Source organism: Prionailurus bengalensis, chromosome B3, assembly GCF_016509475.1.
Source record: "Prionailurus bengalensis isolate Pbe53 chromosome B3, Fcat_Pben_1.1_paternal_pri, whole genome shotgun sequence".
In the NCBI taxonomy this organism is placed as follows: domain Eukaryota; kingdom Metazoa; phylum Chordata; class Mammalia; order Carnivora; family Felidae; genus Prionailurus; species Prionailurus bengalensis.
The window spans coordinates 62439146-62451884 of record NC_057355.1 but is presented as its reverse complement, the minus strand read 5'-3'; the positions used below and the strand labels follow the sequence as shown (position 1 = coordinate 62451884).

At 40.0% G+C, this 12739-nt stretch overlaps 1 protein-coding gene across 7 annotated transcripts in view; it reads right to left on the bottom strand.

Moving 5' to 3' along the window:
- Nucleotides 1-12739, bottom strand: part of INO80 (INO80 complex ATPase subunit) — a 139256-nt gene that overhangs the window by 7298 nt on the left and 119219 nt on the right. For all 7 annotated transcript variants that reach the window (XM_043555624.1, XM_043555625.1, XM_043555627.1 and 4 more), the window contains 4 exons: nucleotides 12068-12140; nucleotides 4432-4590; nucleotides 3713-3815; nucleotides 2027-2115 (listed from right to left, as the gene is read on the bottom strand). In XM_043555624.1, coding sequence (XP_043411559.1) covers nucleotides 2027-2115; nucleotides 3713-3815; nucleotides 4432-4590; nucleotides 12068-12140 — 424 coding nt within the window. The remainder of the gene's footprint in view (nucleotides 1-2026; nucleotides 2116-3712; nucleotides 3816-4431; nucleotides 4591-12067; nucleotides 12141-12739) is intronic.

Sequence of the window (12739 nt, the reverse complement as noted above, 5' to 3'; positions counted from 1 at the left end):
TTCTTTTTAAATATGCATAAGGAGAATGAAAGTTATCATATCCAAGAAACTGTTGTTTTTTTTTTTGTCATTTTCTCAGTTTACATGTAATTGCTTAAGGGTTGAGCTACATTAAGCAGTTCTAGAACCAAGTTCGGTAGGGTGCTGTCACAGATTAGGGACCTGAAATCATTGAATGTGCTTGGAAAATTCTGGAATCACATTCACCCACTGCATCTAACTACATTTGTATCTACATCTATATTAGGGTTAATGTCATTGCGTAGTTTATACTACCACTGGGGGTTTATCTGAAACTTCTGTGCTCAGAGTGGGGATGGCTTCTGATGCAAACTCAGAAAACCCTACAATCTCTTATATTAGAAAGCCACCTTTTCTTCTTTGATGTTGTTTCTGAATGTTAAAGCTATTTAAATTCTAAACAGTAGTAAGTAATGGGTTAGAGATTTGAGAGCGGAGTCATACATAGTTCTTGGATTTTTCAACTTTGTAAATACAGTGAATACTATGTTTAGTGAGCACTTTCTAACCTTCAGGTTAGAAATAGTTTTGCTTAGGGGTGCCTGGGTAGCTCAATCAGTTAAGCGTCCTACTTTGGCTCAGGCCATGATCTCGCAGTTCATGAGTTCAAGCCCTGCATCAGGCTCTGTGCTGACAGCTCAGATTCTATGTCTCCCTTTCTCTCTCTGCCCCTCCCCTGCTCATGCTCTGTCTCTCTCTCTCAAAAATGAATAAACTTAAAAAAATTTTTTTAAATAAAAAAAATAGTTCTGCTTAGCAGAAGGTACAACTGAGGGTGTAGATTTTACAAAAGAAGGAAAAGGGACCTAAGGCCCAATACAAGCTTGGATAAGGGGAAGAAGTCAACCTCCACTTAAGACAGAACGAATTTAAACATGTGGCCAGACAATATGCTTCAGACAAACCAAACAGTTCAGGGAAATGAAGCATGGACAACTGTTGGACTTGAGGGCCCAGAGCTATCAAGATGTCTGAAGCTCACGACAGCTATCTTGCTCAAGACAAGGGGCTCAACAAGGGCTGATGAAGGGCTTACCCAATGGTAAATTGGCTAGAAAAAATTAGGAAGCACTTTCTGGAAGGTAGCAAAGTGGTTCCGAACCAACAATCCTTGGCGTAACTCTGGGAACCTAGTCAGAACCAATGGGCTGACTCCTGCAACTAGAATAAATCCTGAAAGCCTCACTTTGATTTACTTGTCAATAAAGACCAGGAATAAAGATCACTGAAACAGGGGCACCTGGGTGGCTCAGTTGGTTAAGCATCTGATTTTGGCTCAGGTAATGATCTCATGGTTCATGAGTCTGAGCCTCACAGACAGCTTGCTGCTGTTAGCCTGCTAGTGCAGAGCCCACTTCATATTCTCTGCCCCTGCCCCACTTATGCTCTCTCAAAAAATAAATAAAATATTAAGAAAAAAAAGATCACTGAAATAATATTCTGGTAGAAACAGCAAGATTGGGAGAAATGTAGGGGAACTACATCCCAGTTAGCAGCTAGCCTTGTGGACTCAAGTGGGAAATGTCAAAAGGGAGACAAAACACAGCCTGAATTTTTGGCATAAATTGGACAAAAAGAGATGAACAGACTGGGCAGTGATTTATTTTGCTAACAGTAGATGACATTGAATGGAACACTAGCAGAATTATGGTAGGATTGGACATAATGACATCTTAGGCCCTAAGATTCTATGGAATCTGATAATGTAAGATCGATCCATCTTACCCACATTTAGCCTTCTGCTCTGTAAGTCTCAACAAATGATTTCCATAATTACATGTGACCACAGAGACAGCAGGTCTGTGTAGGGGGTACTGGTCTAACAAGGCTTCATTTCTGTGGATCAAATGTCAATCAGCATAGAACTGTTGTTACTTATCACATATAGCTGCTGGAGCTGGATACCAACTAGTAACCAAGATGACAAGCCATGTACCCAAAGCCTTTTTGTAAGCACCACTCTGCCCCACACCGGTCCCTGTTGGCCACCTCAAACTTGAGATACCTTCTCTGCATACTTTTCCCGCTTGCGCTTGCGCTCTTTGACTCGGTTGGTTTCCTCCTGCTGCCGTTTCTCTTCTTGCCGCAGCCTCACTATCAAGAAAATTGTAAAGATCTGATGAAGTACCTGTGTTAACTGTAATCCTCATTCTCTGAAATTAAGGTGGCCATACCCCCTGATATTTGTGTTCCAGGGTATGACTTCTAAGACAGATAACTGGTGTTTTTTTTTTAACTTGGAGAAGGAACAGAGTTCTTGGATTCTTAACAGTTTTTTGGGTTCCAGCTACTATTTGGTTTCAATGTTGTGGGCCTTTCCTTGCCTTTCTTCTTTTTCTTTTCAGCCTTTTAAGATCTCTGCACTGTACAGATCAAGTATGGTTGGAGAGTACTGAAAGGTTTTTAGAAGGTGGTGGTAAATGTGAGCACTGTAAGAAAGGAACCTCATCATGCTTTCTTGTATGATGCTATGAAATACTCAGGGGCTCATAAGGTAATTCTGAAACCAATTGTTCTCCAAAGCCAGAGATACATGGAAGAAATGTTATAGAAGTATGGTTCTCAAACTTCTCCATGAAAACATTTCTTTGGTATATGCTAACTAATTTGGATGTAAATTAAAAAAAAAAAAAAATTAAAAAAAAAAATTTTAAATAGAACTACCCTGTGACTCAGCAATTGCACTATTATTTATTCAAAGGATACCAAAATGCTGATTTGAAGGGGCACATGCACCCCAATGTTCATAACAGCTCTATCAGTAATAGCTGAATTATGGAAAAAGCCTGTATGTATGTATACAGGTATACTACCTATATATGGTACCTATACATATACCTTGTATTGTATATACATATACATATACATACCTATACATATACCATATATGTATGGTACCCATACATATACCTATATATGGTATACACACAATGGAATATTACTTGGTGATGAAAAAGAACGAAATATTGCCACTGGCAACCATGTGAATGTAAGTAGAGTGTATTTTGTTATGTAAAATAAGTCAGTCAGAAAAACAAGTATCATGATTTCACTCACGTTGAATTAAGAAACAAAACAGATGAACATATGGGAAGGAAGAAAAAATAAGGTAAAAACCAAAAGGGAGGGAAAACATAGGGTTTCTTAAACAGACTGAAATCTGAGGATTGTAGGAGTGGAGGTGGGGGGGATGGGCTAAATGGGTGATGGCCATTAAGGAGGGAATTTTTTGGGATGAGCACTGTTATATGTAAGTGATGAATCATTATATTCTACTCCTGAAACCAACAGTATACCATATGTTAACTAAGTTGAATTTAAATCAAAAATAATATGAAGAAATAAATTCTCTTTCAGACATCAAACAAAAACAAAAACAAAAACATTTCTTTGGGCAGAACAGAGTAAATTCGTCACTGCTGAGGAGTCTAGGGATACAGCTTCCCTGATGTAAATGAATTCAAAGTCATATTACTTTTAAAATACATGCAAATTTTGCCTTCTACTCCATAACACATTCTTGTTTGGGTTTTAATACAAGTTATTAACATAAAAAATGTTTCTCCCCAAATACAGTCTTTGGCTTTGCTTACCCATGGCACATAGCCAAGGGCCTCTACAATTTTCAGATATGTGGGGATAGAGAAACATCTTTTGCAGGGAGGAAAGAGCTTTAGTTTAGAGTACGTACATTTCTTCTCCAGTTCTTCATCATCTAGAAGAAGACTAACCACCTCTTTGGGTTTCAAGGTATCTGGTTTGAAGTTCCCACCAGAAATCACCATCCGCTGAATCTATACCAAAGCAGATAGAAACATCACTACCAGGCACCCATTCCCTTATGGCAAATATTCAGAAAGAAGGAAACATCTTTCTCAATCTGCTCCTCTGGCACTTAGATTCCCCATTTCCTCTCATTCATCTCACTGGATCATCCAGATTATTTGTCCAACACAAAGAACAATGAGAACTTCTTTTGCTTGGGACTGCTAATTGAGAGCTAGAAGATCCAATACTGAAATCAAGATTAAAAAAAAAAATACACAAACCCCAAATAATCATTTCTTTGGAAACTAACAAATCTGGCATACAAATTAGAGGCTGTCAAATCGGGAGTCCTATGATGAGAGCTCCTTCTTCCCCTGAATGTGAAAGTATGTGAAACACAAGGGCTATGACTGATGTCGCTGCCACATGAACAATAGCCCTATCTAGGCTGTAGAAGCCATTTAGATAGGAAAGGAATGAGGAATGAATAGCCAGAGCAGTACAGGCCCCGATTTTATTTTCTATTCAGAAGAAATTTTCGCCCCTTCGTGATGAACGAAAGGCAAGCATCTTAGCCCAGTAAATGTGGCTGGACTTTACAATTTCTTCACCAGTACAGTACTCCCTCTACCTTGTGCTTACCTCACTCTTCTCCTTGGCTCGCTGTAGAATGCGTTCTTCAATGGTGCCTTTACAGATGAGCCGGTACACAGTAACCTGTTTTGTCTGCCCCAAGCGGTGGGCCCTGTCCATGGCCTGTTGGTCCACAGTGGGGTTCCAGTCACTATCATAAAAAATCACCTGCACAGGCAGGACAAAAATACAGCAAAGACTGAGGCATTCTCACAGAAAAACCATGGATTCTGAGAGCAACCCAGTCGCTCATCATCTGCAATAGTTTGATGCCAGATTTTTTTCTATGATAGTAAGATGAGCCAATATCCACTCATAAAACCAAGCCATCCCTTCACTTGCCCGGGGCAAAATAGATACGCTCTAGCTTTTTTTCAGGGTTTTCACATTTAAAAAAAGGGAACAGAGATACTATTAATAGTTAACCCTTAGTGCTTACCATTTGCCAGTCACTGTTCTAGGTGCTTTATGTGTGTTAACTCATTTAAATCCCATAATCACTATGACTTAGGTACTACTAAGACTCCCATTTTATAGGTGAAGAAACTGAGGCACATAGGAATTACAGAATTTATCCAAGATCACATAGCCTAAGTAAGTGGTAGGCCTGGGAGGTGAGGGATATGAAAGCCTTCTCTCTCTGGCGCAGCCCTGCCCCCCTTTTTTATAGTTTTTATTTAAGTAATCTCTAACCCCAACGTGGGGCTCAAACTCACAACCCTGAGATCAAGAGTCCCATGCTCTTCCGACTAAGCCAGCCAGATGCTCCTGAAAGCCTTCTTGTTAACACTAAGCTTACCATGGTAAGAAAGACAGGCATGGATTTCCTGGCATTCTCTAGCTCCTATTTCCTGTCCCTTGAATTCAGCAAAGAAATGTTTAAAAAAAGGGATCCCTGGCAGCTACTTTTAGTTTGCTAAACAACAAACACAAATGACAACAAAATGTACTCCCCTCTCCTCTATCCTATGAGTAACCCTACAATTAACAGACTCCTAAATTCTTAGCCCTGAGGCTACTATCGAATACAGGGGGCATCCTGAAAGAAAGCCAGTTCCAAATTATCCTTAGTCTCTCCCATGTGCCCTCATCTATATAGAAGCAAGTCACCAAATCTAGCCCCCTGCTTCTTGAGAAATGAACTAATCCTTTTTAGAGTTCACTGTCCCTATCATGCAATGGCCCTCACCACCTGTGCCTGGCTCACTGCGGCAGTCAGACCGGCAGGCTTTCTAGGGCTCAGTCTCTCTCTTCTTCAGTCTACTTTGGATACCACTGTAGGCCACTCTACCTCTGTGCCAGTTATGTGATAACACACCAAGTCCAAACTGCCCTCAATAGTCAGACCCTGCTATACCGAGCCAACTTCATCACCATTCTTTTCTGAAATAAACACGCTCCTTCCCTTTTGTCAGGTCTCTTCAGCATTCCTCACTTATGTTTGTTTGCACCACTTTTTGCTCAAGTTGCTTTTCTGACCTGGAATCCCTCATTTCTGAATTGGTCCTTTATAGGTTCAGTTCAAGTTTCCCACTGTCAGGAAGGCCTGATTTATTTCTTTCTTTCCTTTTTTTTTAAAAGTAGGCTCCATGCCCAATGTGGGGCTTGAACTCACAACCCTGAGATCAAGAATCGCATGCTCTACTAAATAAGTCAGCCAGGCATCCTGGCCTCCCTGATTTCTCTTGCCTGTAACAATGTCCCTTTTTCCTATTTCTCATGGATTCCAAGTAGACATAATAATGGCTAAAATCTGTTCAGCACTTACAACATATCTGGCACTAGGGTGCATACATATTTCACTCAATTTTCACAAAAACCTGTATGTTTCCTTCATCTTATAAATCAGGAAGAGACTAGCCTGAGCTCACAGTCTTAACAGTCTGCTTCCACAACTTGCATTATTAAGAATACCTTGCATTGCCTATCCTGGTCCAAGTTCCCACTTATTTACTATTTTCCATGGGTAACCAATTATTTCATGTGTATTATGTAAAAAAATCTCCGTATCTAGGGGCACCTGGCTGGCTCAGTGGGTAGAACATCTGACTCTTGATCCCAGGGTCATGCGTTCAAGCCCCACGCTGGGTATGGAGCCTATTTAAAAAAACAAACAAAAAAAAACTCCCTATCTAGTCTTACTGTAGAACAGATACCATCCATCACTGCCAAGTAGAATTCCACAAATACTAGTCAATGAATACTAGACTAATCTCTAAGGGGATTGATCAACACTAGATTAAGCCTAAAAATGTAAACTGAAGAGTGATTCACTCCAAATGAATTTATTTGTTCTCTTATTTAAAATACGAGGCAATTCTGCCATTCTCTGCAGAATTAAGACTTTGAGTGAAGATAGACAAAAGGCACTGGCATTTTCAAAGCTCTCGCTTATAATAATAAAACCTCCTGTGGCTCTTTCTTATGCTGCTCCTTTTGTCTGGGTTTTACATAAGGTATAATCCCGTAATTTTTAGCATTAAGAATCCTTGGGGAGAAACTACAAACCGTGTGCCAAAGAAAAAAAAAATCAGTGTGAAAACTTACTGTTAATCCAAAGTGTCCACAGACCTAGGATTTCAAAGTGCACAATGCTTGCCATTTGTAAAGGAAGGAGCATAGCAAACCTGATCACAGGATATTTTAGAGATTCAATAGGATATGCAAAATTCTAGAAAATCTACTTTAAACTTTCAGAGAGAATAAGGAAGAGAAGACAGAGTTAAATGAAAAGGAGGACTCCAAGTGGACTCGGGGGAAACACTACTTGCCCAACATACCTAAAATATCTACATATGTGGAAAAGGACAGCTGATGTCACATCCAAAAGATAATACTTTTAGTTAGTTACCTAAGCCTGAGGCAATGGTACAGCATCAATTCACAATGGGAAATTCAATCTTATGAATCATTTTATAGGTGCTTTCTTACACATTTACATTTTTTCCTAGAAGTCTCAGTGGCAACCAAACCTGATTCAACTTGTGTTTTTTTTTTTTAACTCATAAACAGTAAAAACATTAAAGCATGGGAGACAGGTCTGAAATTTAACTTCAAAACAACCCCTACACATTTAGTGGCTAATTATCATTTAAATAGGTTACAAGAGGTGGGGAATTTGGGAGGACAAGAATAAAGTTAAGATTCTGTTAAGAAAAATACCCAGGAAAAAAAGAGTATGAAGTATGTATAAGCTCTAAGGTTAGAACAAGAATGAGAGAACTAAAAACAAAGCCAATAATATGGTTATTGTCTAACCTGACACTAAAATGAACACTGAATCAACCATGACATGAACTAGGGGTGATAGGGAGGGGTGCTGGGGGGGAGACAATACCCCCCAGAGTGGGAAAAAGATGACACCTATATTTGGTAATTAGGTTTATGGAGCTCAGTGAGACATTCCAGAGAAAAACAAACAACAATTAAAGGATAAGAACTAACTTAGCCAGGGAAAATTAAAGCAAGTCTATGCATGGCCACAAAGCATGACCCAGCAATGACTAAGGGGAAATACATTACTAGACAGCACCTTCACGAAGTTGTACACTCCAAGCTGGACAGGTATGGGGGAGGGGCAAGGTCAGAGCTGAGAGAGGGTGGAGGCACCTGGCTTTATAGGTCAATGACAGGGAGTTTCAGGGGATGATGGAGTGAAACAGAAAACAGGAAAAATCTGAGAGAAACAACTGGAAAAAGTTGGACCAACACTCGGAGGGTGAAACTCTGACCCAAGAGAATGGGAGGGCTGAAAGAAGTCCCATCTTGTCCCATGGGACATACAGGAATTCTCACACTGCTACCAAGGGAGAAAAGCTCCCCCTTCTCTCTCTACATGTGAGCCTTTAAAACAGGTCTTACACAGGAACAAAACAAATAGTACAGTTTATAACAACTCCTCACTAAAGAAAGTCAAATGTAAAGATACACCTACTTCAGAAAGAATACACGAAGAACATAGACAGTTAAGGGGCCATTAATCACATGCTAAAATCATGTTTTTACTAACAGAGTGGGCCAGAGTCCCACTGTTTACAAAAACATGTTTATATATGCATTCTCAATCATAAGACATTAAGTTTTTCCTGACATTTTAGGCTGACTAACCTCTTCCTTGTCCATAAATGGTTCTGGGGATCTTCCAAAGCTAAATAAATCTCAGGACAAAGGAAGAATGCCAGGCAAGCAGTTAACCTATTGTTCGTCTAATCACACACACACACACACACACACACACACACACACACACACACACACCTTGACTGCTCCCAAAGCATAACTAGAAATTCATTTCAATCTTGTCTCATTTTACTGAGAAGTATTACAGGAGGTTCTAGTTTACAAGGGAGTCCCCAAGCCCTCCCCTCAAATTTAAATGTAAATTATTTTGGAAGTGGGAACTCAATATACAGAGCTTTTCTCTAGCTGCTAGGATGAAAAGAGAATTCCTACTTCTGCTCCTCTAGCTATGGGTTAGGCCTACTTTGGTTCTTTGAGGCCGGCAGGAGCTCCTTACCTCCACAGGGTAAAGTGTAAATACAGGAAGCATAATGCAGATCTCCCCGCTCAAATCTGCTTTGTTTTTTCTGACCATGCAAATAAAGAACTAGAAGAACTATTCCTTAAAAACCATAGACCAAACCTCAGATCGGCAGGCTGAGAAGGGAAATGCATTTTAATCACATGAACTTATACTAGACTTCCCAGGTGACCTCATCCAACGTCATGACCTTAAATATCATCTAGGATCTGATGATTTAAAAACTACATCTTTAGCCTCAATCTTTCTATTGAACTCCAGACCCTGCTGCCTGGGTGCCTTTGCCCCTTAATGTCTGTTAAGAATCTTGACCTGAATATACCCCAAACCAAACTCTTAATTTCCCCACTCAAACCTGTTCCTTCTCACCTTTCCCTTAATAAGTAATTGGTGTCTTCATCGTTCCAGTTGCCTAGGTCAAACCCCCTGGAGTTTTCCATGACACCTCCTATACATCCCACATCCAGTGTAAGAGCCAACCCCAATGGCTGTGCCTTCAAAATACATGCAGATTCCTATTATTTTTCCCCATCTCTACTGCTTTAATCCTTGTCCAAGTCATCATCATCTTGTGTCTAACTCCTAATTGAATTTCCTGCTTCTACCTTTCTCCCTATAGCTCTTCCTACCTCACTCCCCCAAAGTTGGGGGGACACATTTAAAACCCAAGCCAAATCCTGTTACCCCTCTGTTCAAATTCTCCCAGTGGCCTCCCATCTCAAAATTCTTACTACAGCCCACCGTGCCTTACAGGATCTGCTCCACAACACCCATCTCACAACCTCTCCTTCTTATTTGTCTGTCCCATCTACAAAGGGCCGCTTGCTATTGCCTAATCATGCCAAACACATTCTCACCTCAGGGCTTTGCACTTATCTCTTCTGCCTGGAATGCTCTTCTTTCTGCCAGATATATGCTTGGCTTGCTTCCTTACTTTCTTCAGATCTCAGTTCAAGTATCACCTTATCAGAGAAGCTTTACCAGTGCATATAAAACAACCCCTGATCATGAAAGGGGTTTTGAAGAACAAACAGAAGTTTACCAGGTGGAAGATGAGGCGCTGAGGAAACAGTTCATGCAGCAGTGTGATACAGTATGGTATGTTTAGGAAACAAGTCAATCATTATTTCTGGAACATAAATTTTGGAAGGTGGAAGTAATGTAGCAATTAGACTGGAAAGGAAGATAAAAGCCACAAAATGAAGGGCCTTGTAAGCCACGTAAAGGAGTTTATCCTTTATCGTGTAGATGATGGAGATTCCCTCAAGAGTTCTAGGCAAAGGGAGTGGCATGACTAATCAAGAAGGGTATAAATAAACCAAGAGAATAAATATGGGGCTAAGGGCTGAGACTGGAGTCCAAAAGATCCACTAGGAGAAAGTGGTGACTCCTGCATTTACATTGAAGTATGACTAACCTGGGGCTGTATGGAATGCTTACAAGGTAGAGCAGAAAACCAAGGAGTAAAGAGAAAGCCAAATTTCTGCTATCTGATATGACACACGTGAGCCACCACCTCAGAGAACCCATAAGAACACACCTACCACCATCGACAGCCTTCCTTTAGGAAAACTGAGGCTGATGATGTGCATATTAGATACAGCATCTACCCTACGAGGCTTTCAGTGGTCCTCTGGTCCTGGAGCCTTGTCCAAACTTGGTAAAATGGCTAAGGTTTACATGCCAAGGATGGTACAGTTGAATCCTATGGTTGATATTCTACTTAGTGTTGTTACAGAATCTGTCTTTCATTCTTGAGGCCAGGAAGTTTTACGGTATAATAGTTAATAAGGAGAAAGCAGACAGAGCCTAGGAATGGAGACTAGGAAACACAGGCTCTGCTTCTAGTTCTACTACTTATGAGTCTATTCAAGCCTCTTCCCCCACACACCTCATTTCCCCAGGACTCTCTAGGATTTGCATCTTCCTTCTATTCCTGGGAATTTTCATGCTCTGTATTTCACAGAGAGGCATCACAGCCACATAAAATGACATTTTTATAGTCATGCCTTCTACAAAACAATTTCCCATTTATGCATTTTTATGTCTCAGGGTTACTGAAAGTGTTTTAAAATATGTTTGGGGGTGCCTGGATGGCTCAGTCAGTTAAGTGTCTGACTCCTGATTTTGGCTTAGGTCACGATCTCATAGTTCGTAAGATCAAGCCCCACGTCAGGCTCTGCGCTGATAGAAGATCTCTCTCCTCTCTTTCTGGCCCTCCCCCATACTTGTACTCTCTCATTCTCAAAAAATAAATAAGTGAAAATTAAAAAAAATATATGTAGATATATATATATTTGAATCCTGGGAATAATTCTGAGATTCAAAATGAATGCTCTTTTCCTTTTTATTTATTTATTTACATTTTATCTATTTTTGAGAGAGAATCAGAGCACAAGTTGGGGGAGGAGCAGAGAGAGAGGGAGACACAAAATTTGAAGCAGGCTCCAGGCTCTGAGCTGTCAGCACAGAGCCCGACGTGGGGCTCAAACTCAAAACGGTGAGATCATGACCTGAGCCAAAGTCGGATGCTCAACCAACTGAGCTACCCAGGCGCCCCAATGCTTTTTTCCTTTTCAGTCACTGAAGTATTCTTCCAAAGAGACTGGATATGAAAGGATAGATAATTTGATACAATGTCTTTATTTTTTAAATTACCAATTTCATTGCTTTCCAACCCTCTTTTAAAGTTTGGGATACAAAAGTATGAGTTTTTCCCATGGTGGAATCAATGCATAAGAGTAACAAAACAATCATTTCTGATTTGCTGCTATAGTTTCTAAAACAATTTGGCTGGATTGACAGACTTTTTTTTTTTTTTTTTACTCTTTATTCACTGATATACTCTAAGTGTTTAGGACAGTATTGGACACATAGTTGGCATTCACTAAATATTTGTTGAATGAATGTGTAAGAAATTTAAGAGAATGGAGAGAAAAGTCCAGAAGGAAAGCTAAAATGTCCTAGTTCTAGGCAAAATGCAACTGTCTTTTAACATAATGAGGCAAAGAAAAAGTGTGACACAAAGCAAAGAATAACACCAAGTGAACAACATATTTATAGTAGACAACCTGCTGTCTGATATATTGTGCTCTCGTTACTTACTGTATCTGCAGCAGTGAGATTGATACCCAGTCCTCCAGCTCGAGTGCTCAGCAGGAACACAAAGATGTCATTCCTGCAGAAAAGGGAAGAAGACAGGTTAAAAAGGAAAACTGAAAAAGAAAAATGGCATGTGACAAAAGACAGGGATTTCTGAATACAGACCAGTATCTAGGGCTAGAAAGGGTTACCTACGCCTGATGCCTGACCCACATTTCTTGACACATTGTATCAAGGTGCTCTAACATAAAAATCAAACCTAGGTTGTCATCTTCCAATCTGCAGATATACTTCTGCTGCCCACTAATAATGATAGGCAATATACTTATAAAGATGTAACAAATACAACAGACATACAAGTTATCATGGAAGTAGTCATGTAATAGTCGTGTTTTAAACAAGTCAAACCATTCCTAGTTCGTACAGAGGGGACAAATAAATCAACATTCCCTGGTGCTTCCCCAGAGAATCATGACTTCCAGTAATTTGGGAACTAATGATTTTAATTCCCAAAGCACTCACTTTCAGATGAATAAAGTCAGTCCCAGAAAAATGACCTGAGGTCAGGACTAAGACCCAGGTCATGCCTTCTCTGTATTAAGCTGAATTTATGATCGATCTATGAAGACAGACTAGAATTAAAGCACTTTTTAATGAATGGCAACATAGCCCTTA